The 24,387-nt window shown below is 41.3% G+C and overlaps 1 protein-coding gene across 2 annotated transcripts in view; it reads left to right on the top strand.

Annotated features, from left to right (window-relative positions):
* Positions 1 to 24,387, top strand: part of LOC115129626 (alpha-1,6-mannosylglycoprotein 6-beta-N-acetylglucosaminyltransferase A-like) — a 103,902-nt gene that overhangs the window by 64,617 nt on the left and 14,898 nt on the right. For both annotated transcript variants that reach the window (XM_029660199.2, XM_029660200.2), the window contains one exon: positions 12,256 to 12,389. In XM_029660199.2, the coding sequence (XP_029516059.1) occupies positions 12,256 to 12,389 (134 nt within the window). The remainder of the gene's footprint in view (positions 1 to 12,255; positions 12,390 to 24,387) is intronic.

Raw genomic sequence — 24,387 nt, 5'->3', positions numbered from 1 at the left:
AAAGTTCCCGGAATTTTTACAACCCTACAGGTATGTCATATCAAGACGCAAAATAAACAGCATGATCGTTACACAGGTGCCCCTTTATGATGGGGACAATAAAAGGACACTCCAAAATGTGCAGTTTTGGTACACAACACAATGCCAAAGATGTCTGAAGTTTTGAGGGAGTGTGCAATTGGCATGCTCACTGCAGGAATGTCCACCAGACCTGTTGCCAGAGAAATTAATGTTAAATTCTCTACCATAATTTGGGTAGAGAATTTGCCAGTATGTCTAACCGGCCTCACAACTGCAGACCATGTGTAACCATGCCATCCCACGACTGCCACATCCAGCTTCTTCACCTGCGGGATCATCTGAGACCAATCACCCAGACACCTGATGAAACTGTGGGTTTGCACAACCAAAGTTTTTCTGCACAAACTGTCAGAAACCGTTTTTGCGTGCTCGTCGTCCTCACCAGGGTCTTGGCCTAACTGCAGTTTGACGTCGTAACTGATTTCAGTGGGCAAATGCTCACCTTCGATGGCCACTGGCACACTGGAGAAGTGTGCTCTTCATGGATGAATCCTGGTTTCACCTGTACCGGACAGATGGCAGACCGCGTGTAGGGTGTTGTGTGGGTGAGCTGATGTCCGGTTGTGAGCACAGTGTTCCATGGTGGTGGGGTTATGGTTGGGCAGGCAAAAGCTAGGACAGCAAACACATTTGCATTTTACTGATTGCAATTTTAGTGCACAGAGATGCCTCCATCACCTCATGTTTTAGCATGATAATGCACAGCCCCATGTCTGTACACAATTCCTAGAAGCTGAACATGTCCCAGTTCTTCCATGGCCTGCATAATCACCAGACATGTCACCCATTGAGCATTTTGGGGATTCTCAGGATCGACGTGTACGTCAGTGTTCCAGTTCCCGACAATATACAGAAACTTCGCACAGCCATTGAAGAGGAGGGGTACAACACTCCACAGCCACAATCAACAGCCTGGTCAACTCTATGCGAAAGAGATGTCGCACTGCATGAGGCAAATGGTCACCCCAGATACTGACTGGTTTTCTGATCCACTCCCCTACCTTTTTTTCAAGCTATCTGTGATCAATAGATTCATGTCTGTATTCCCAGTCATGTGAATTCCATCTATTTTTATTTAGCCATTATTTAACTCGGAAAATCCGTTAATTAAGAACAAATTCTTATTTACAATGACGGTCTAATGAATTGACTTCAATTGACTGATTTCCTTATTTGAACTGCAACTCAGTAAAATTGTTGATTGTTGCATGTTGCGTTTATATTTTTGTTCAGTGTACATATCTGCCAAACGTGATACTTTTTCTATCATGCAAATGAAGCCAGCTGATACATACAGGTTATTCATTGTCTGTAGTGAGATTTGATGATTGGTTTGGAACCAGTCACACTCCCTGTTCACACGGGCAAGAGATTCTTCTGCACGATGCCCTCCCAGTTGGCGAATGTGTGAGCAGGCCTTTCAAGGGTCATGTTTCACTGGCCTGAATAGTGTGTGTGTGTGTGTGTGTGTGTGTGTTTTTGAGGGGTCTGCTGGACCACTCTCCTACATCCATCCCCGGCCATCCATCTGTACAGTTATAAACAGGCAAAGGGATTAACACACCCCCTTCAGTGAGCAAATGTTTCCCCTGCTCTTGCTCCAGCTGGTACATGACTTAGCCTGGCTGTTCTGTTACTCTGGCTCTTGGCTTCCATCACCTGGCCAGGGCTGGCGTACACAAACACATGCAAGTCCATTTCCAAGTGGACTAATGTATAGGCCCATCCCATATGGCACCCTATTCCCTATATAATGCACTACTTTTGACCAGAGCCTTGTCAGACATAGTGCACTATATAGGAAATAGGATGCCATTTGGGACGGATATGTGTGTTCTGGGAGTGAGCACTTCATATGTTTTAAAGTTCTAAGAACAAACCAAAACTATCGTAAGTTTAAAGTGTTATTAGTTGTATGTACGGTATACGCATGGTGTACATTGTTGTGTCTTTGGCTATGCCAGATTAAGTGATATGACATGCTATTCTATAAAATAATTTCGCCATAATTAATATTACCTGATAGAGCTAATCATATAAATGTAATTAACTAGAGTCGGGGCACCACGAAAAAATATTTATAGAGCTGTTATCTTCCGAATAAACTCTTGAAGACCTAGTAATATTTTACATCAATAGCAGTCAATATTAATCGTCATCTTAATTATTGGTTGTAAATGGTAAATTCTTGGTTATCTTCACGAACCCTGGCTAAAAAGTTGAATCAGCAATGCAAAATTGGGTTTAATTATTTATTTACTAAATACCTAACTAATCACACAGAATTACATATACAAAGAATGAATTATACCTTGATTACAAATTATGTCATAAAGGAAAACGTCCCTAGCGGGCGGAACAGATATGACGGCTGGTTCCACAAAAGAAAAGGGCTGGGTTTGAGTGAAAGAGCGGGAAGACTGAGGACCAAAGGAAGAAGCTGTGCTATCGTAAATACAGTATTTTATGCATTATAAATTACCACCCATTTGGAAAAGGAAAATGCAATAAATATTTACTCTGAGCTGCGCTTCGGTATGTTGGTGGTAGATGGAAGGACGTGTTGCCAAACCAAGTCCTTTGTCCTTTGAAGAATGTCTCTGGTGGTCAAATTGGATACGTTGTAGTAACATCGTTGTGCGATAGACGGGATACTCTGTCTGTTCCTTCCTAACCCTCGTTTGCAGCTGCTGTTGCTAACTCAACGGTTAGGAGGTATCACTTCTGTAGTGAATAAGAGTTCAAAGTTCATACCATTCGCAACCAAAGCTCACGCTGATGTTTGCTTCGTTCTGTAGTTATCTGAACCATTCTGACATCGGACCGTCGTCCTCACATCCTCGGAACAGGAGGTTATATTTTCGTCAAGGGCTTATATAGTGGAGGGAGAAGAAGGGTCTGTTTCATAGTTTACGACCTATGTCTCTTCACGTGGGCGGGCCACTGAGTCGGGCCTAATTCACTCATGAAAACCCAATTCTTACATTTTAGAAGCTAAAATCACATTTCATCCCATCACGAATATTTTCATATTCAAACATTTAAATTGAACAACAATTCCATGTGAATCCGATAACTCTGATGTGTAGACTTTACACTGTAGAGTTTGTCATCTTATTATTGATGAGAATGTCTCAGATGACAACCGAACTGACATCATATCCATTAAGTACCACTGCATATGTTCAATTGGTCGGATTACCAGAATATGGTTAATTTCCCCCCACCTTCTGATGTTCCCAGAATCTCTATGTTAACCAAGGGGTTTCCAAATGTAACATCAGTAGGGTAGAGAGAGGAAAAAGGGGGGAGAGGTATTTATGACTGTCATAAACCTTAATCCCTTTGCCAACGTCATGACAACATCTTCCAGCAAAATGCTTACTGGCAGGTTCCTTCTCGACAATGTAACAACAAGAAATAATAAAAGATAAGAATACAAACTCAAATCGCAGTAGAATGCAATTTTAGCATAAGTATAATACAGGAATGCACAATTTATTGTCCAATATTTACACGTGTATTGGGGAAGGGGGGGATAGGGGGAACGTATATAAATTGAGCAGTATAATAAGAGTCTGGTAGCAGCGTTTGGGATGTGTGTGCATGAGTGAGCGTCCGTGCGTGCAGGAGTGAGTGTGAGTGCATGTATGGTAAGGTGCAGAGAATTCGAGCAGATCCCTTTTGATGTGGGAAATGCATTGACTTGCATACACCAACCACTGTCCATGGTTTGATGTTTTCCATACCCAACTTCTGAGATGACACTGCAGTATTCTGGAGATTTAACTTAAGTTAGTGGAAATTCCCAACTCTACTTTGTCTGTCTCATCTGTCAGAGTTCACAGGGACAGGTATCAGGGGCTGTATGCATCAAGCATTTCAGAGTAGGACTGCTGATCTAGAGTCAGTTTTCTCTTTTATCATATTTAATAAGATTTCATGGAAACAGGGGACCTGATCCTAGATCAGTGCTCATACTCTGAGAGGCTTGGTGAATATGGGCCCAGGAGCATTTAGAGGTCTTCAGCCAAGGTTGTCTAGTCGTCTAGTCTAGTCTTCTCTGTTTGTGTTTGGAAGACCAGCCCTGGGTGGGGTTTACCAGGTGCCAAACAGAAGAAAACTAACTAAAACAAGGACTGCTATTCCTGGACTTGTCCAACAAGAAACCTTAATTTCCATTTTCCATTGCAAAGCGTAAATACAAATATTTGTTGTGTGCCCTAATGAACACATCCCGGCTGTTGTCAGAGGGAAACTCCCCCCTGTAAAATGCTGAAGTTGATTACAGTGATGTTTATCTCTTCCTAGCCTCTGCCGAGTCCCCAACAACCCGGATGTTCCGTTTTCAGGGGAAATGTCAAGAGAGCCTGTGACGCGACTTCTGCTTTTGGACATTAACAAGGAGGCACTCCATCTTAACTCCTCCACATTTACTGGATTGAACAGTGCCGAAGAGAACCTCCCCCAACTAGTTTTTTATTTTCTTCTTGTCAAGACCAGTATGTAGGGGATGTAGTTTCAGGTGTGTCTTTTACGCCTGCTACGTTAGGTTGATCTACTCTGACTAAATGCACGCCCCTTCAAACCTCTGCATTTCCCCTGCTTGTTTGTTTTCATTTAGGTCATTTCAGTTCAGTGTTTATAATCTTAATAATGTTCCACAAGTTCTGAATAGGGAAACTAAATGTCGAACTGAAATTGTCTTGGTAGATCAAAAGCTGTCTCTGTATGTCCAGCCAATTGTATTTTTAATATAATTTCACGTTAAGGCCTATCAAAACTTATGCAGAATAGAATTTCACACTAGAATTTGTCTTTCAATTTCAACATCTTTCAATTTAACATTCATTAAACCCTACAGAAAAGGACATTGCCTCGGTGCACTCTTACATTTCTTATCAAGCAGATGGTTATTTCCTTTTTTGCCTTTGCTACTTTTCCCCTTTTCGTTTTAAATCCGCTCTTCCACCTCAGGAAAAACATTGAACTGAATTTACCTAAATGAAAACAAACAAGCAGGGGAAATGCAGAAGCAGAGGAGGTTTGAAGGGGTGTGCATTTAGTCCAGAGTACATTAACCTAATGTAGCAGGCGTAAAAGACACACCTGAATTTCACTTTAAGGCCTATCAAAACCTATGCAGAATAGAATTGCATTTCACGCTAGAATGTTTTGTCTTTCAATTTCAACATCTTTGAATTTAACAATCAACAAGCCACGCAGAAATGCATATGGCCTCAGTGCACTTTCTTACATTTCTTATCAGCAGATGGTGTTTTCCTTTTTTGCCATTTTAAAAATTCAGGCAGAAATAAACATCTGATTATGATGAATTATGGCCAGATGACAGCTGTGAAGTAGTCATCCTTCCTTGGCCAGGAGCTACGATAAGGACCCAGTGAAATGGGATGCTACAGAATGAGGGCACCGGCTGCTTTCCCTACCCCTCCTTTGATTAGGAACGGTTGCATTATTTTATCAGCATAAACTTCAGAGGGGCCAAGTCCATCGAGTAAAGCCCAGAGAGTCATCCCAAATTCCACCCTATTCCATCCTATACCCTATGAGCTGGTCCTATGGGCCCTGGTAAAAAGTAGTCCACTATACACAGCGAGTGAGGGGGACACGAAGAGTGAGGGAGAGACGGACGGGGAGGGAGATAATGAAAGATGTAGTGATAGAGATACAGAGAGAGAGAAGATACCTGCCAAATAATGTGAGTGCTCATCTCTAAGAACAACAGGTTCAGCCTTATCCTTTGTGCCAGTGCTGCTCTGGGCTGGGCCTGCTTTGCTGTTTGCATTCATTTAGCATTTTCTCCTCAATGGGATACAAAGTGCTGAGTCAGGGGGTCTCTCTCGCGCTGTCTCTGTGTGTCTCTCTCTCTCTCGATACACATAAGCCCTGGTGATAACTTAACTGAGCCTTGTGCATTCCATCCCCTTTACACCCCTCCCTGACAACGCTAATGAATGGGACAACATGCTGGCTTCCTGAGAGCATGCGTGTGGTGGGGCCGTGTGTGTGTGTGTGTACGAGGGTTATTGTGTAGTTAGTGAGGGTTATTCATTAAGCAGGATGTTTTCTTTTTTTTCTTCTTCTTCTTTCTGTCCCTTATGCAAGGTATGGAGGCAACCAGTGTGGAGTGACAGCTCATAATCAGAAGGTGCTTAAGATTAATTAATTTGTGGAGTGGTTGAAAAACGAGTTTGAATGACTCCAACCTAAGTGTATGTAAACTTCTGACTTAAAATGTACACTAAATGACCAAAAGTAGGTGGTCTGCTCGTCGAACATTTCATTCCAAAATCATGGGCATTAATATGGAGTTGGTCCCCCTTTTGCTTCTATACATTATTTATGTTCATAGAATTGGCAATCACTTTTCAAACTAATTGTCCTATGTTCTCCAGTAACAACACTTGGCCGTCCTCACTCGCTGCTGCTGCCTTTCTTTCTTTTTAGTGGCCAACTTTATTTGTATTTTTAAAAAAATTCCAGAGGGGGCACACGTACAATTTTTTGGGGAGAAATGCCTACAATGATAACCCCAACCCATTTCCCCCCTCAGTCCCCATCCACCAGCCCGCATCTTCCAGCCCCACCCGGAAGCCATGTTTCCCACCTGCCAGAAGGGGATCCATGGGAAGCATTGAGACAATAGATATTCTGCCAGTTAAATCAACCGGTATAATATTCCATCTAGTAGAGGTTGGATTGATTTGAGCATTCTGTTAAAGTTTCTGGCAAGTGGTTTTATCTAAGGTAGGAAATATAGTATATTTACTCCCAAATATTTAAAATTGAAAAACAAATGAGGTTTCCATAAGTAGAGTTGGAGTCCTCCATCGGGGTCTTGAGAGGCAGTAGGGATGATTTGGTTAGGTATAACTTGAGATTAAGCTGAATTGATCTATGATCTTCTCTTTTAAATATGGCTGAGGGATAGGTATATAGTATTTTAATCATATTAATGAAATTGGCCATTTCCATATGTTCCTAGCACAGGAGGCTTGCTGAGGGGAGGACGGCTCATAATAATGGCTGGAATGGAGTACATGGAAACTATGTGATTGATTGTGTTCGATACCATTCCATTTATTCCGTTCCAGCCATTAGTGTGAACCCGTCTTCCCCAATTAAGGTGCCACCTACCACCTGTGGATAATACAGCCCAAGAAGCTGTTGTTTCTGATGAAACATCTAAGATATGTAATAGTCGATGGTTATTCGAGGATAAACACTTTAACATACCCACTTTATAGGGCTGCATGATTTGGACAAAATATCGAATTGCCTTTTTGTTTGCCAGATATTGGAATTGAGATTATAATTTGCGATTTTAAAACACTTGGTTGAAAACTTGGTAGACATGGTTAAAACAAGTGTCAGGGTAGAGAACATCCCTTCTTAAAATGAGATCATATGAATGAATACATACTGCACTAACTGAATACAAAACCAAATGAAACAATTTTTTTCCAACATCGTTATAGGCTACATATGTTAATCGATAGGATTATAACCCCTAGTTGTTAACAAACATATATTTATAACATGATCATAAAATATAGTGTGCTATAAGCGCAGCACTTATTAATTAATAACATTATGATTTCCTATTTTACTATTATGAGTTCTTAAATGACCTAAGTTAATTATTTATTCAGGCAGCCATAGGCTGCAAATGGAATGCCGACTTCAGTGGGCAGGATCATGTCGCAAGGATCTGGTACACAATTCCTGTAAGCTGAAAATGTCCCAGTTCTTCCATGGTCTGCATACTCAACAGACACGATTGAGCCTGTTTGGGATGCTCTGGATCAATCTGTACGACAGTGTTTAGTTTCCTGCAAAAATCCAGTAACTTCGCACAACCATTTCAAGAGGCGTGGTACAACATTCCACAGGTCACAATCAATAGCCTGATCAACTCTATGACCAACAGCCTATGACCAACTCTGACCAACAGTCTGTATTCCCAGTCATGTAAAATCCATAGATTAGGGCCTAATGAACATAAGGAAATCAGTCAATTGAAATACAGTCGTGGCCAAAGGTTTTGAGAATGACACCAATATACATTTTCACAAAGTTTGCTGCTTCAGTGTCTTTAGATATTTTTGTCAGATGTTACTTTGGAATTCTGAAGTATAACCGGTATAATGATGTACTCACACCTGCCTGCAGCCATTCCTGAGCAAGCTCTGTACTGGTGGTGCCCGGATCCCGCAGCTGAATCAACTTTAGGAGACGGTCCTGGCGCTTACTGGACTTTCTTGGGCGCCCTGAAGCCTCCTTCACAACAATTGAACCGCTCTCCTTGAAGTTCTTGATGATCCGATAATGGCAGCAATATCCTTGCCTGTGAAGCCCCTTTTGTGCCATGCAATGATGACTGCACGTGTTTCCTTGCAGGTAACCATGTTTGACAGAGGAAGAACAATGATTCCAAGCACCACCCTCCGTTTGAAGCTTCCAGTCTGTTTTTCGAACTCAATCAGCATGACAGAGTGATCTCCAGCCTTGTCTTCGTCAACACTCACACCTGTGTTAACGAGAGAATCACTGACATGATGTCAGCTGGTCCTTTTGTGGCAGGGCTGAAATGCAGTGGATATGTTTTTGGGGGGATTCAGTTCATTTGCATGGCAAAGAGGGACTTTGCAATTAATTTCAATTAATCTGATCACTCTTCTTACCGTTCTGGAGTATATACAAATTATTGTCATACAAACTGAGGCAGCAGACTTTGTGAAAATTAATATTTGTGTCATTCTCAAAACCTTTGGCCACGACTGTACATAAACTGTAAAATCAGTAAAATCGTTGAAATTGGTGCATGTCGCATTTTTGTTCAGTGTATATATGGGGATAGTTTAATGGTAAAAATAAGCGGTCAAATGCATGTCCCCAAAAAATGTTGTTCCTGATCTTTGTTATATCTCTCAGATATAGGACGGACACTTCTGAACAAACCGCCTTTAGGTTTTTTGGTGTCTGTGGTTCCATTTAGTGAATGCTATTCAATGCGTTTCTATGGGCTAATAGCAGTAACGCCAAATTACAATGTTTTTTTTATACTTCAGGGGGTCTTAAGATTCCCAATAAAATAGCAAAATGATCCTTGGTATGACTTTCTTAAAGCAATTCCATATAGCTTAGTAGAACCCCCCCCCCCCCAGTTGTTTTTTTTAGAAAACCTTTGGTGGCATCCCTTAATCCGGGGGTCATCAAATTATTTGAAAATAAATCTGTTAATTCAGTTATTTTGCAACGCATTTCAATGCATGCCAACGGAACCGGAACAAAGTCTCCTGCTGCGTTTTTGACCGTATCCAGTCAGCTTGAGTGCAAGACGTTTTCCAATTACTTTTTATGACTTCCACAAAATTACCCAAATTACATTATGCATGGTTTGCCTGCTATGAAGTGCCGAGCCCGGGTGTGTGTCTTGTTTTGGCCGGCTGATTGAAGTCGACTGGCCTGGCGTCTTGGCATAGTCCAGCTGGGCCCACAAACCTTTTCTGCAGACTGTCACGTCCACTTATACACTGAGTGATGACAGAGGCCTCCCTTCTCCCCAGCGCTATTATTATTTGGAAAAATTACATGTAACAGTAAAGGAAGGTTTTGGAATAGGCATCTTACTACAGGGGGGTTGGTGCCCTATTCCCTTTAGCTATTCCCTTTAGTGCACTAGTGCCCCCCCCAGACCTCTAATCAAAAGTTGTGCACTATATAGGGAATAGGGTGCTAAAAGTAGTGCACAACATCTTTAATAGGGGGCCATTTGACGCATGCTACATTTTTATTTTAAAAAAATATATATTTTACCTTTATTTAACCAGGTAAGCTAGTTGAGAACAAGTTCTCATTTACAACTGCAACCTGGCCAAGATAAAGCAAAGAAGTGCGACACAAAAACAACAACACAGAGTTACACATGGGATAAACAAGCGTACATTCAATAACAATGGAAAAAAAAGTCTATATACAGTGTGTGCAAATGACGTGAGGAGGAAGGCAATAAATAGGCCATGGTAGCGAAGTGATTACAATTTAGAAGATTAACACTGGAGTGATAAATGAGCAGATGATGATGTGCAAGTAGAGATACTGGTGTGCAAAAGAGCAGAAAGTAAATAAAAACAGTATGGGGATGAGGTAGGTAGATTGGGTGGGTTATTTACAGGTGGACCAAGTACAGCTGCAGCGATCGGTTAGCTGCTCAGATAGCTGATGTTTAAAGTTAGTGAGGGAAATATAAGTCTCTAGCTTCAGCAATTTTTTTTTTTTTGCTATTCGTTCCAGTCACTGGGAGCAGAGACCTGGAAGGAAAGGCGGCCAAAGGAGGTGTTGGCTTTGGGGATGACCAGTGAGATATACCTGCTGGAGTGCGTGATACGGGTGGCTGTTGTTATCGTGACCAGTGAGCTGAGATAGGGCGGAGCTTTACTATCATAGACTTAATTAATGAGGGGCAGCCGACTAGAGCATACAGGTCGCAGTGGTGGGTGGTATAAGGGGCTTTGGTAACAAAACGGATGGCACTATGATAGACTACATCCAGTTTGCTGAGTAGAGTATTGGAAGCTTTTTTGTAGATGACATCGCCGTCTTCCCTACATGGCAATCGGGGGGAGCATGCAGTGCACATCCCATACCCGCTTGTCTTGAGGAATGCTCTCTGTTGTGTTGAGAGATTTAACTCATGTTGTCCTAACACATCCCTTTCCCACCTGGGTCGTAGAAACTGACGGCAGCTCCCTCTCTCACCCACTCTTCCTCCTTCTCAGTCGGCTCGGAGGGAGGCCAGCCTCCATTATCACCACATTGCGTGGCGGCCGTGAATTTCTCCCCCAACACGTTGTCTCAGCACATGATTTACTGGCGCTCTGCAATGGCTCTAAAATAGCAGTAAACTCCCTCGAGGAGCGTATATTAAATCACTTCCACAAACGGCTTCATGTAACAACTTAACAGGCCCGGTGGAGAAGGAACAGGATGCTACATGTAGCCTAAAACCCTCCCTCCCCTTTCTTGAAGCAGAGAATGTAGTGTAGGTCTGTAAGAGGGTACAAGTCCATCAACAAGCAAAGCCCAGAGAGTCAGGATGAGAAGCATCCCAAATAGCACCCCTTCCCCTATATAGTGCACTACTTTTGACCAGGCCCCATAGGACCAGCAAACAGGGCATTGGTCAAAAGTGTACTGCCATGTGAGTTTTGGGACCCAACCAAGTTTTATTTCAATTAGATTTCTGTTGGCTTTTTTGGGGGGGTCACGGAAGCCCCCATTTAATTTTTTTATTTTTTACATTGTCTTAATTTTCAACTCTCTGTATGTGCCGTTGCCCATTTCTGACCTGTTGCCAAGCTAATTCCCATAGTTACAATACCACCATCCATTTCGCAACGAAGAAACGGAATACTAAGGCTCTAATCATAGAACGTTAAATCATCAATTCACATTTAATTAACACATTACATTTTCTTCTCTTTTATTCTGGAGATCCCCTTACATAATTGTATTGTTTTATGATGGGACAGATGTGGATACAGATAAGGAGGGAGAGCGAGTGGGGCACAGAAATGATTTAAGGAATAGACAGTTGGCCGAGCCGGGACTCAAACACCCTTCTCCATGGGGGCACGTGTGGTCCGGATTTGGGAGCGTTACCGCTGCGCCAGACTCCGCCGCACCACTTCACATTTCTATGTGGAACTGTGTTCATTGGTTAACATAAGCCTCATATTTACTTTCCACTTCTAGGCATGAGTCAGACGACTACTTCGCTAACACAACAGATAGCCTACTCATAGGCCTAATCATTAGGCCTATTGTCATGCTATTCACTCGTTTCTGTACAGCATATGCATGAATAAATCAACTAATGTAGAGAAAAATAGTTGTTGTCCTATGCAGATCTCATAGCGATATGGTGCTGGCAATTGAATAGCTTTTTTAAAATGAACTAACATCACCCACCTATAATCATCATTGTGTTCCCCATTAACTGTACAATGACAGCCTGTGTTTGTGGCATGTTTTCCTTTTCCTGTATATAAATGGATGAATGTGAACTAACTAGCTTCAGTACTATAATCATTGTGATCCCAGTTGGGCTGTGTAATGACAGTTGTATTGTGTGGTTGATTTCCCCTGCAGCCCACACGCCAGACAACAGCTTCCTGGGCTTTGTGGTGGAGCAGCACCTGAACGCCAGCGACATCCGCCACATTGACGAAGTCAAGCGGCAGAACCAGTCGCTGGTCTACGGCAAGGTGGACAACTTCTGGAAGGTACGGCGCTTCAGCTCGTGTATCCCGTGTGGCTGGCATGGCCAGTGTTCAAATTAAACATTCACTCTTGGGGGTGCTTAATGTGTCTTGGTGTTGTCTGACGTTAAAATCGGATCACCCTCATACTTAAAATGTATGAATGCACTCACTGTTGCTTTGGGAAAATGTGTCTGCTACATAGCATTTATTATAATGTTATTTACATTGTGTACAAACTCTGCTCAGCTCTTAGTTATTTGGGAGCAGTGGTAACGTTTTGTCGTGGACAAAAATATATACTTTTGTCTACATCAGCATTGAAGGTGAAGCTGAATATGGTAGAGTAGTGTTCTTCAGTTGGAATTTTGAATATCATGTCACCAACTGGAGACTCTCCTTGTTTAGAACAACAAATGATAAGTGATCTAGTTCCCAGACATCAACACTACTAGAATAGAGCTCAAAGAGAAGGAAGTGCTGCTCAGTTGAGTTCAATAGGAAACTGGTCCCATCCCTTGATCACAGGGAAATAGACAACACTGTGGATGCTTTTAAGGAGACTGTAGTGACTGAAGTGACAGTGTCCACTGAGCCTTGCTTTGCACAGAATGCCTTTCAAGATGAAAGCACCAGACACGCTACACCATAAATTCTTGGGACCCGGTATATGGAATCTATTGTAACCCAGTTCCTTAACTCTTGAAAGAAAGTCACTGGAACACTTTGAAAACCTTGGGCAAAGTTTTTGGGGAGATTTAATGGAGACTAGTAGTATTCCTTTAGAAACCATATTCCCGAGTTTCTTATTATTATGTTGATAAATAGTTGATTTCAGCTCTACTCACTGATTAGTTATAATATATTCCAACTCAGACTCTGTTGTGCAGAGGCATTGTCGCAGGGATTATTTCATCTAAGACATAAAGGGTTTATAGATTGTAGCTACACCAGCCACAAGCGTTTTGCGTGCGATTCGCTCGTTGGCACATTACACATTGTTGGATTACTGCCTACTCTGTATGTCTTGGTGAGATTTGATAAGGGCTGCGATGATGACAAACATTGTAAAGAAGCCGGTTGGAACATTTTAAGCCAGCCATCTTTCGGAGGTCTAACACACAGGGTGTGCATCCCAAATGAGCCCTGGCCAAAAGTAGTGCACTATAAAGGGAATAGGGTGCCATTTTGGACGCAACCAGTGGAACTCAGGCGGAAGCAGATTCTACAAACAAAAAAGCAGGTAATTTCAGATCTGTGGCGAACAACGCCTAGATTTTATCATAATCAGCTGACACAGTCGGCAGATGAGAGTTGTGAGATGCCAGTCATGCCACCCACAACCCAACCTGGTCATCCCGGTTAAGGGACCTGGGTTCAAATAGTATTTATTTTCTCTCAAAGGTGTATTAGATTGAGCCTGGTGTACCAGATGCGCAGGGTTTGCACTTTTGGGACTATTCGATTGGTGCCATTGCGCCAGGTCATTCAACAACAAATGCTATTTGAACTCAGGCCTGTGACCACACAAAGAAATGACCATGTCTTGCAGAACCAGCATCCACACACAACACTTATTTGTCGAACACAACAGGCCTATATTAACCATGTAGTGCGGCTTGCCACACGCCCTCTCAAACCCGCATGCGGCACAGGACAGTGGGCCATTTAGTCTCTCTTAAAGGGCAGAGTGCCAAACTCCCATCACTTCTCCTTGAAAAACATTAGCAGCTAATCAGACACCCCGCCGTGTTCATTACCTCAGTTTTTAATTAAACAGCCATTTCAGAGGAGTCTGGTAATGAATGAACATGAGAAGAAAATGCCTCCCTCGCACTTCCTCCCTGAATCTGCGGATGCTGGCTGCAGTGCCTTGTGAGGGACTACTGTGATGATGTCACGAGACCTGATCGGCTATTTGCTTTTCATCAAGGAAACCAGGAAACAGCCTTTCAACTCCCTCATATCTTGGGATTGTGGTATTTACTGCTCCCTACAAGGCTAGAACATGATGAGGGGGGGGCGTACAAAAATAAGAGGTCAGAGATCCTGTGTAGTAAGACATCTAGTACCAAGTGCTTTTGCGACTTTAACAACATTCAGGGACCAAACAAACATCATTGCCTCCAATCGCTTTGTCTCTGATGGTCATTTGCTTTTCCCATGTAATGTCACACAGAACCCAGAAGCTCTTCACTAAGGGGAATATTCCCTATCTCTTATCAGTATGCTGAAGTGCACCGCTAGCTTCTCTCTTCCCCTCTCTGTAGGTGTGTGAATGGAGCCGTTTGCGTCCCAAATGGCACCCTGGTCCAAAGTAGTGCGCTATGTATGGAATAGGGTGCTGTTTGTGGTGCAGCAATTGTGTGCGGAGGTCTGATTTATAACGGGTACAGAATGGACGGTAATTGCTGTATCCATATAGGAGAGATTTATCGGCTTTATGAGTGGCTTTAAATGTAATTAGGCACAGCAGAGGAGGCATCTGTCTGCCGTCACTGTGTGGTCTACATACTCAAGCACAACTTTCAGATCATTTCACCGGCAAACTCTAATGAGAATAATCCACTATTCTTGCTGTCTGGAGTGCCTCCATGCGTATCGCTGCTCTCGTGCTAGTAAATGTGTTGCCGAAGTATTAAATCTCAATTAGAGCAGAATGTATAATTTATTACTTAGGCTACACAATGGTTTTGATTTGAGTTAATGAATTTAAAAAAAGGTCTGGTATGATTTGGTAGTAGTTAACTGCAATGAAAGATGAAGTAAAGGTAGGCTGTTAAGTTCCTGCATTGGAGTTATCATAGTTATCAAGGTGCCATTTCCATAACATCAACCTTCAGTCCTACTTTTCCCTATGAATATACAGTTGAAGTCTGAAGTTTACCTTAGACAAATACATTTAAACTTCATTTTTCACAATTCCTGACATTTAATCAGAGTAAAAAATGACCTGGTTTAGGTCAGTTAGGATCACCACAAGTGTACCTATGATGAAAATTACAGGCCTCATTTTTTTAAGTGGGAGAACTTGCACAATTGGTGGCTGACTAAATACTTTTTTGCCCCACTGTATTTTACACCATTTTAAAGATACACTTGTTGTAAATCCAGCCACAGTGTACGATTTCAAAAAGGCTCTACGACGAAAGTAAACCAAAAGATTATGTTAGGTCAGAGCCAAGTCACAGAAAAACACAGCCATTTTTCCAGCCAAAGAGAGGAGTCACAAAAAGCAGAAATATAGATCAAATTAATCACTAAGCTTTGATCTTCATCAGATGACATTCTTAGGACTTCATGTTACACAATACATGTATGTTTTGTTCAGTAAAGTTCATATTTATAGCCAAAAATCCGAGTTTACATTGGCGCGTTATGTTCAGTAGTTCCAAAACATCCGTTGATTTTGCAGAGAGCCACATCAATTTACAGAAATACTCATAATAAACATTGATAAAAGATACAACTGTTATGCATGGAATTTTAGATTCACTTCTCCTTAATGCAACCGCTGTGTCAGATTTTTAAAAAAAACTTTACGGAAAAAGCAAACCATGCAATAATCTGAGTACCGCGCTCAGAGACCTAAACAAGCCATACAGATATCCGCCATGTTGTGTAGTCGACAGAAGTCAGAAATAGCATTATAAATATTCACTTATCTTTGATGATCTTCATCAGTATGCACTCCCAGGAATCCCAGTTCCACAATAAATGTTTGTTTTGTTCGATAATGTCCATCATTTATGTCCAAATACCTCCTTGTTGTTCGCGCGTTCAGTACATAATCCAAACTCATGCAAATCCAGCGGAAGGTACAGAAGAAAAGTCCAAAAAGTTCCGTTACAGTCCGTAGAAACATGTCAAACGAAGTATAGAATCCATCTTTAGGATGTTTTTAACATAAATCTTCAATAATGTTCCAACCGGAGAATTCCTTTGTCTGTATAATTGCAATGGAACAGAGCTCCAGAGCTCGCTCTCAAGTGAACGCGCGAGTCTGAGCTCGTGGCTCTCTGGCAGACCTCTGACTCATTCCCCTCTCATTTGCCCCCACTTCACAGTAGAAGCATCAAACAAGGTTCTAAAGACTGTTGACATCTAGTGGAAGCCTTGGGAAGTGCAATATGACCCCATAGACACTGTGTATTCGATAGGCCAAGAGTTGAAAAACTACAAACCTCAGATTTCCCACTTCCTGTTTGGATTTTTTCTCAGGTTTTTGCCTGCCATATGAGTTCTGTTATACTCACAGACATCATTCAAATGGTTTTAGAAACTTCAGAGTGTTTTTTTTATCCAAATGTACTAATTATATGCATATTCTAGGCAGTTTAATTTGGGCACGCTTTTCATCCAAAATTCCCAATGCTGCCCCCTACCCTAGAGAAGTTAAAAGTTTAAAAACTTGCTTAAAATGTACTTTAATGGACTGAATTAAATTCCTCTAGTGCATTAGTCAAAATAGTGGGAAAGGGTTGATTCTTAAAACTAACAGTATTGATTTGTATCGGGTATACCGTCCATATAATCTAATGTAGAGAAAGTTTTTAAATACAAAATATCTATTTTAGTGTTGGCGGCACTGCGTACCAGATCACTGAAACAAGGGGAAAGGTCTGAAATGATTCGTGGTAGTTAAGTCCATTACCAAAAGAAACTACCCTGTATTGAGATAGTCCGAGACTGTTGAAAATATACAGGGGGGGATTGAACTTGTTGAGTATTGGTGTTGAGATGCATTCAAATAATTAACAGATAGAAATCCCGCTAGGATTGAACTTGTTGAGATGCATTCAAATAATTAACAGATAGAAATCCCGCTAGGGTTGAACTTGTTGAGTATTGGTGTTGAGATAGAAATCCCGCTAGGGTTGAACTTGTTGAGTATTGATGTTGAGATGCATTCAAATAATTAACAGATAGAAATCCCGCTAAGGTTGAACTTGTTGAGTATTGGTGTTGAGATGCATTCAAATAATTAACAGATAGAAATCCCGCTAGGATTGAACTTGTTGAGTATTGGTGTAGAGATACATTAAAATAGTTAACAGATAGAAATCCAATTAAAAAGGGTTTAGGATTATTCTAAGAACGTGCGTAGGTAAATAACAACCATATAATCCTATACCGTATAGGAGAATTTTCTAAAAAACAAAAAACAACACCAGAGGATACCATGGGTGGCAAATCCTCATAGGAGGTCCCGGGATGTACCGGGATGAGAGATATATGGAGTCAAAAGACAAAAGAAATGTATATTATGGCCCAAAATGGAGAAAGGGGTACGGGTTCACTGGAGGTTTAGACACAGATCAGTTAGAAGCCATGATCATACAAATGCATAAGACTTGCAGGGATAATGAGGGAAAACAGCAGGTAGAATGATTAGACACAGCCAGGGTGCGGCTAGCTGAAGCTAGAAAGAGAACGGAGGGAGCAAAGAAAAAGGAAGTAACTAAGAAAGAAGAAGTAACTAGCCAAGAGTATCTAATGGCCACTCTAGGAGAGATAGCCGAGAAGGGTGGAGGTTCAAAGAACTTTGAAGAGAGAAGACAGAGAGGGACCTAAATGTTACAACTGTAGCAAGCCAGGACATTTGGCCAAGGAGTGTGAGGAACCATGCATGCGCTGCGATAAGGTGGGCCACAATCACAGAGACTGTAGAAAGAATAAGGACAGGGGACAAAGGCAAGAACAGAGAGAAAAGGTCAGGTGCCCACAACCAGACTCAGAAGAGGAAAAGAACAGAAAGGAGCAGAGTATCTAATAGTAACTATTGGGGTAATTGTAGATAAGCATAAAGGAGGCTTTAAGGGGAAGAGACCCAGGAGACAAGGGGGAAAAATGGACAGGATCAGACGATAGAAAGTGTTTCAATTGCGATAAGACAGGACATCTCGCCCGGGAGTGTAAGGCTCCCTGTAAACATTGTGACCGAGTAGAACACTACCACCGAAACTGCAAACATAAGGGGAAGGACAGGTGCGACAATAGAGCGAGACAGAGACAGCGAGAGCAGAGAGATATGGATATGAGACAGCACCAACTTTTTATTAAATATCACTGATTCCTTACGCTGAGAAATGTACTACATTTGCGACAGAAAAAAAGGTAATTGACAGTGCTATTGTTTGTACAGATGAATGTGGTACCTTCAGGCGTTTGTAAATTGCTTCCAAGGATGAACCAGACTTGTGGAGGTCTACAAATGTTTTTTCTGAGGGCTTGGCTGATTTATTTGGATTTTCCCATGATGTCAAGCAAAGAGGCACTGAGTTCAAAGGTAGGCCTTGAAATACATCCACAGGTACACCTCCAATAGTCTAATTGACATAATTTGAGTCAATCAGAAGCTTCTAAAGCCATGACATAATTTTCTGGAATTTTCCAAGCTGTTTAAAGGCACAGTCAACTTAGTGTACGTAAACTTCTGACCCACTGGAATTGTGATACAGTGAAATAATCTGTCTGTAAACAATTTTGGGAAGAATGACTTGTGTCATGCACAAAGTAGATGTCCTAACCGACTTGCCAAAACCATAGTTTGTTAACAAGAAATTGGTGGAGTGGTTGAAAAATGGGTTTTAATGATTCCAACCTAAGTGTATGTAAACTTCCGACTTCAACTGTAGGTGTCATTTGAGACGGGGGGTGTACTACATTATACAACGGGGTGGTTCTAATCGTGGATGCTAATTGGTTAAAACCGTGTTCTAGCCGGTGTCTATTCCACAAGTTAACTCCTGCCAAGGCTATGATGTTGAAATGCCTATTTACTGTTCATGAAATCATGAATCGGCATAATTTTATGGATATATATACAAAGAAATGTCAATGGGTCAAACGAAATGAAATTGTCCTGCGGAAAAGTGAATTAATCTCCCAGTGTCTGCTAGAAAGCATACTGAACCAGGATTTCCTTTAGGATTTTACCCGTGCTTAGCTCAATTCCGTTTAGTTTTTATCCTGAAAACCACCCCACCCAGTGCTTAACAATTACAAGCATGCCCATAACATGATGCAGCCACCACTATGCTTGAAAATATAGAGTGGTACTCCGTAATGTGTTGTATTGAATTTGCACCGAAGTTAACACTTTGTATTCAGGACAAAAAGTGAATTGCTTTGCCACATTCTTTGCAGTATTACTTTAGTGCCTTGTTGCCAACAGGATGCATGTTTTGAAATGTATAGACTTACTTTTTTCACTCTGTTAAGTTAGTATTGTGTAGTAGCTAAAGTGATGTTGATCCATCCTCAGTTTTCTCCTATCACAGCCATTAAACTCTGTTACTGTTTTAAAGGAGGCCTGTATCTTTGTAGTGACTGGGTATATTAATACACTATCCAAAGTGTAATTAATATCTTCATCATGCTGAAAGGGATTCAATGTTTGCAAATTTGTTTTTTCATGTATCTACCAACAGGTGCCCTTTGTGAGGCACTGGAAAACAGCCCTGGTCTTTGTGGCTGAATCTGTGTTTGTATGTGTGGGGTACAGAGAGGAGGTAGTCATTCAAAAACCACGTTAAACACTATTATTGCACACAGTGAGTCCATGCAACTTATTATGTGACTTGTTAAGAAAATGTTTACCCCTGAACTTATTTAGGCTTGCCATAACAAAGGGTTGAATACTTATTGACTCAAGACATTTCAGCTTTTCATTTTTAATTAATTTGTTTTAAATATATTGGCACGGTTAACCGGCCCTCGACTTTAACTTGGGCTTAACAACACTCTTGCCAATATATCCTCAACACTGGCTTCTCTGGCATTATCACTTAAATATCTTACTCCTCAAGTGCACAATGGCAGTAGGTAGCACGTGGAATACTGATGCCTTTGGCTGCTGGCTCACTCCCTTTACATTGTCCAGGTCAGCCATGGGATGTGAACCAGCAACCCTCAGGTTAATAGCCCTAAACAACACCACCAACAGTGTCCAAGAGCTGCAATGCAAATTGGTTGAATCTACCAGGTCATCTCGAACAGTCACAGACATGTTTGAAGTGGGAGAGGGAAGGTGATAACCGAGCAGCCAAAAAGCAGGCCTCTCAAGGAGCCGTTGCCACGGCAACCCGGCTTGAGCCGAGCACACTCACCGAGGCAGAATGAAGGGTGACTGTTGGTTGCGGCTCTGCGGACTCTGAAACAGCAGTTGTTTGAGTCTTGTTGTTGTGAGATTAGGTGGTTGAGGCTGTGTGTACTTTGGAGGTCCTTGGCTGGCGTGATTACATGTGGTCTGCGGATTCTCTAAAACGACGTGCCACACCTGTCAGATGGATGGATTAATTTGGCAAATGAGAAATACTCATTAACAGTTTGAAACTATTTTGTACACAAAATTTGAGAGAAATATGCTTTGTGCATATGGAACATTTCTGTGATCTTTTATTTCAGCTCATGAATCATGCGACCAATACTTTACATGTTGCGTTTATATTTTTATTCAGAATAGAAAGTGCGGCGAGAATATAGACAGCGAGAGGGTGGGTGAGAAAAAGAGAGGAAGAGAGAAAGATGGAGAGGTAGGGAAGGAGAGATGGCGGGAGGGTGTGAACATGGAGATGGAGAGAGAAAGTTAGACACAGACAGAGAGAGAGAGGGAGAGAGAGAGAGAGAGAGGGGAGGGAGGGATCAGGGGAGGATGACACTGGTGTTTGAAATGCTAATGTTGGCTGACAGACAGCGCCCACAGTCCTCCCAGTGCCCAAAGATCCATCAATGTAACCCTGACATGTTTTTCCTCACTGAGCCACTCACAGACACGCTAGGGCGCATACACTAGCGTGAGCACTCGCACACGTACAAATACTCAGGCTTACAAACAAACCCACACATATTCTTCTAGCTGTACAGAAAAACTCACTGAAATATAGGCTACATCCAGGCTGTATCACCACCGGCCGTGATTGGGAGTCCCATAGGGCGGCGCACAATTGGCCCAGCGTCGTCCGGGTTTGGCCGATGTAGGCCGTCATTGTAAAACAAGAATTCCTTCTTAACTGACTTGCCTAGTTAAATAAAAAGAACACACGACTGATGAATCAGGAACAGACTTACAAACGTACCAAGATACGGTATCTGGAGATTCCAAAGGCCGTGATTCTCTACAACTGAATGCAGTTCTATTTTATAGAACAAAAAAATGCCAGATAGTGAACAATGCCAGAAAAGCCTCTGTGCAAACAAACTTCCAATCAAATATTTTACATTGTTTACTATCCAGCATCAACTTATTTTTGTTCTATAGTATTTCATCCCATGATCAAAGAGCAACTCATGGATGAAACTATAAACCAAAGAAGTGCTCCTCTGCGGTTCTATTTTAATTGGATTCAATGAAGCTCATAACCCATTACAAATGATTTAGCGTAATGTCATATTGCCCCTGTGAGAGTACATGGGTTGTATTCACACTTGGTAGGTTCTCTCCACTGCCAGAATAATCTGCTCCAGTATCCCAACACATGCTGGTGAGCCCTGCATAACACGAGGGCCTCTTCGGCTTAGCTCAATGGGCTAACGCAGTCTTGTCAAACAATACAAAACCTCAGAAAGGGAAAGAGGGATACCTAGTCAGTTGTACAACTGAATGCATTCAACTGAAATGTGTCTTCCGCATTTAACCCAACTCCAGAACACATTCACACACACATACTTTTCCAGGTGATTTACAATGTAATAAAAGCCTATCCTCTCTCGTTTTGATCATCTGCCCCAAGCCGATGTACTGGTTTGATTATTTCCCTAATACTACTCCCCATAAAGGCTAAGGAAGGCAGTGAATCAGCTTCCTCACCAAAGTCAGCCTGACATCATGTTGTCTTCATATTCTTGGTCCTCGGGTCAATGTCCCTCAGTTTTCATTTACAGGTGGGAGGCACACAAGTGCTTGCGCGCACACACATACTCGCATTTGCACACTAGCGTAGACACTCTCACACAAACACACACACTGACAGGATTTCTCTGAACAACACAGAAGGTATAAGTTACTTCCAATAAACCAGCATGTCCTCATTCCAGAAACACACTGAACTGGAATAATGTTCTTTAAGAACCTTTTATGGAGTGAGATTAGACTCTTAATTTGGTAAATATACAGTACTAGTCAGAAGTTTGGACACACCTACTCATTCAAGGGTTTTTCTTTATTTTTACTGTTTTCTACGTTTGTAGAATAATAGTAAAGACATCAAAACTAACACATATAGAATAATGTAGTTACCAAAAAGGTGATAAACAAATCAAAATATATTTTAGATTCTTCAAAGTAGCCACCCTAATTGACATAGTAAAAGAAGGAAGCATGTATGGAATACAAATATTCCAAAACATACATCCTGTTTGCAACAAGGCACTAAAGTAGTACTGTAAAAAAATGTGGCAAGCAAATCACTTTTTTATCCTGAATATAAAGTGTTATGTTTGGGGCAAATACAATACAACACATTACTGAGTACCACTCTCCATATTTTCCAGCATAGTGGTGGCTGCATCATGTTATGGGTATGATTGTAATGATTAAAATAAACTGAATGGAGCTAAGCACAGGCAAACTCCAGACACTGGGAGATGAATTCACCTTTCAGCAGGACAATTTACAACTATTGGATGTGCAATTACACGTACAAATTTGCTTGTGGATCTGTATTTGTTGTTTACAGAATTTTCAGAGTCTCTTTCTACTGGTTTTATGTTGTACAATCCACAAATGTGGCTGTAATGTCCATATTAGGACACCCTCAGTCTATGCAGGAGATGACTGTCCTTTCCTCCTTTCTTAGATCCCTTTCCTCATTTTCTTTCCTAGATCCCTTTCCTCCTTATGATATCTCCCTTTTCTTTCCTCCCCTCCTTTGCTTTTCAGTTTTTTCTAGTGAATGATCCTGAGTGGCCTATTTTACAGTTTTTACTTAAATCTGCTTGAAAATCTATGGCAAGACAACCAACTTGACAGAGCTTGAAGAATTTTGATAAAAAAATAATGGGCAAATGTTGCACAATCCACAGTCTTAGACACGTACCCCAAAAGACTAAAGGTGTTTCTAACATTCATTGGCTCAAGGGGGTAAATACTTATTTTATCAAGATATAGCAATGTTTTATTTTTCTTCATCTTTGACTATATAGAGTATTTTGTGTAGATCATTGACAAAAAATAACTGAATCCATCCAAGACTATAGATCAAGACCAACTAGAAAGCATACACACACATTTATCACAAACATTTGTCGTAAGAAAATAGTTACGCTAATCAAAAAGGAAGATGTATCAAAAACCGTATCCATCTTGAGAAAATAGGCCTAGCTGTATGATATCTTCACGTATACATAGCGTATGCCTTTTTTTGCGATGACCATCCTCAACCAACGCTTTACATGTTTCAACTGACTGGAGTTCTCAGAAAAACAGCACAGAAGGTATGAGTGACCCTCCAGACATGAATAAACCAAACCAGTTAAGCGAGTGTAAGCTATAATGTTGCTATAACAAACACCTCATTCCAGTCCTCACATACCGACAGCAGACCTGCGGACATGACCCCTCGCCCTAGAGAAAGTTCCGCTCCGGTTCAAGTACATGTGTATTTGTATTTGAAATACTTATTGTCTGTGTATTTGAGTATTTTTCAAATGTGGCCAAATTATTATTTTTAAATGATTTCCTACTATTTTAAACTATTTTGAAATACTTGTTTCCAAATACGTTACTTCAAATACCCCTATGACCAAACAGACCTGGTTTCAAATTCATGGAGTGTTTAAATATTTGTATTTAAAAATGCACAGACAAATATATGCCAATACTTTCAAAGTGTATTTCCAAATGCATTCCAATACGACTTACTTCAAATACAAAAATATCCAAATACTTACTTCGAAATGTCTTTGAAAATAATTGGGCTAGACTACAAACACCCGAGCCCTAGCCTGTAGCCATACTACTGGCCTAAACAGCCCTCACCCCCTTATAGGCACGGCACTGAGAATGAACAATCAGTCTGCA

The sequence above is a fragment of the Oncorhynchus nerka genome, linkage group LG5, assembly GCF_034236695.1.
Source record: "Oncorhynchus nerka isolate Pitt River linkage group LG5, Oner_Uvic_2.0, whole genome shotgun sequence".
Classification (NCBI taxonomy): Eukaryota; Metazoa; Chordata; class Actinopteri; order Salmoniformes; family Salmonidae; genus Oncorhynchus; species Oncorhynchus nerka.
The sequence above is the reverse complement of the archived record's forward strand: the minus strand, read 5'-3'. Positions and strand labels throughout refer to the sequence as shown.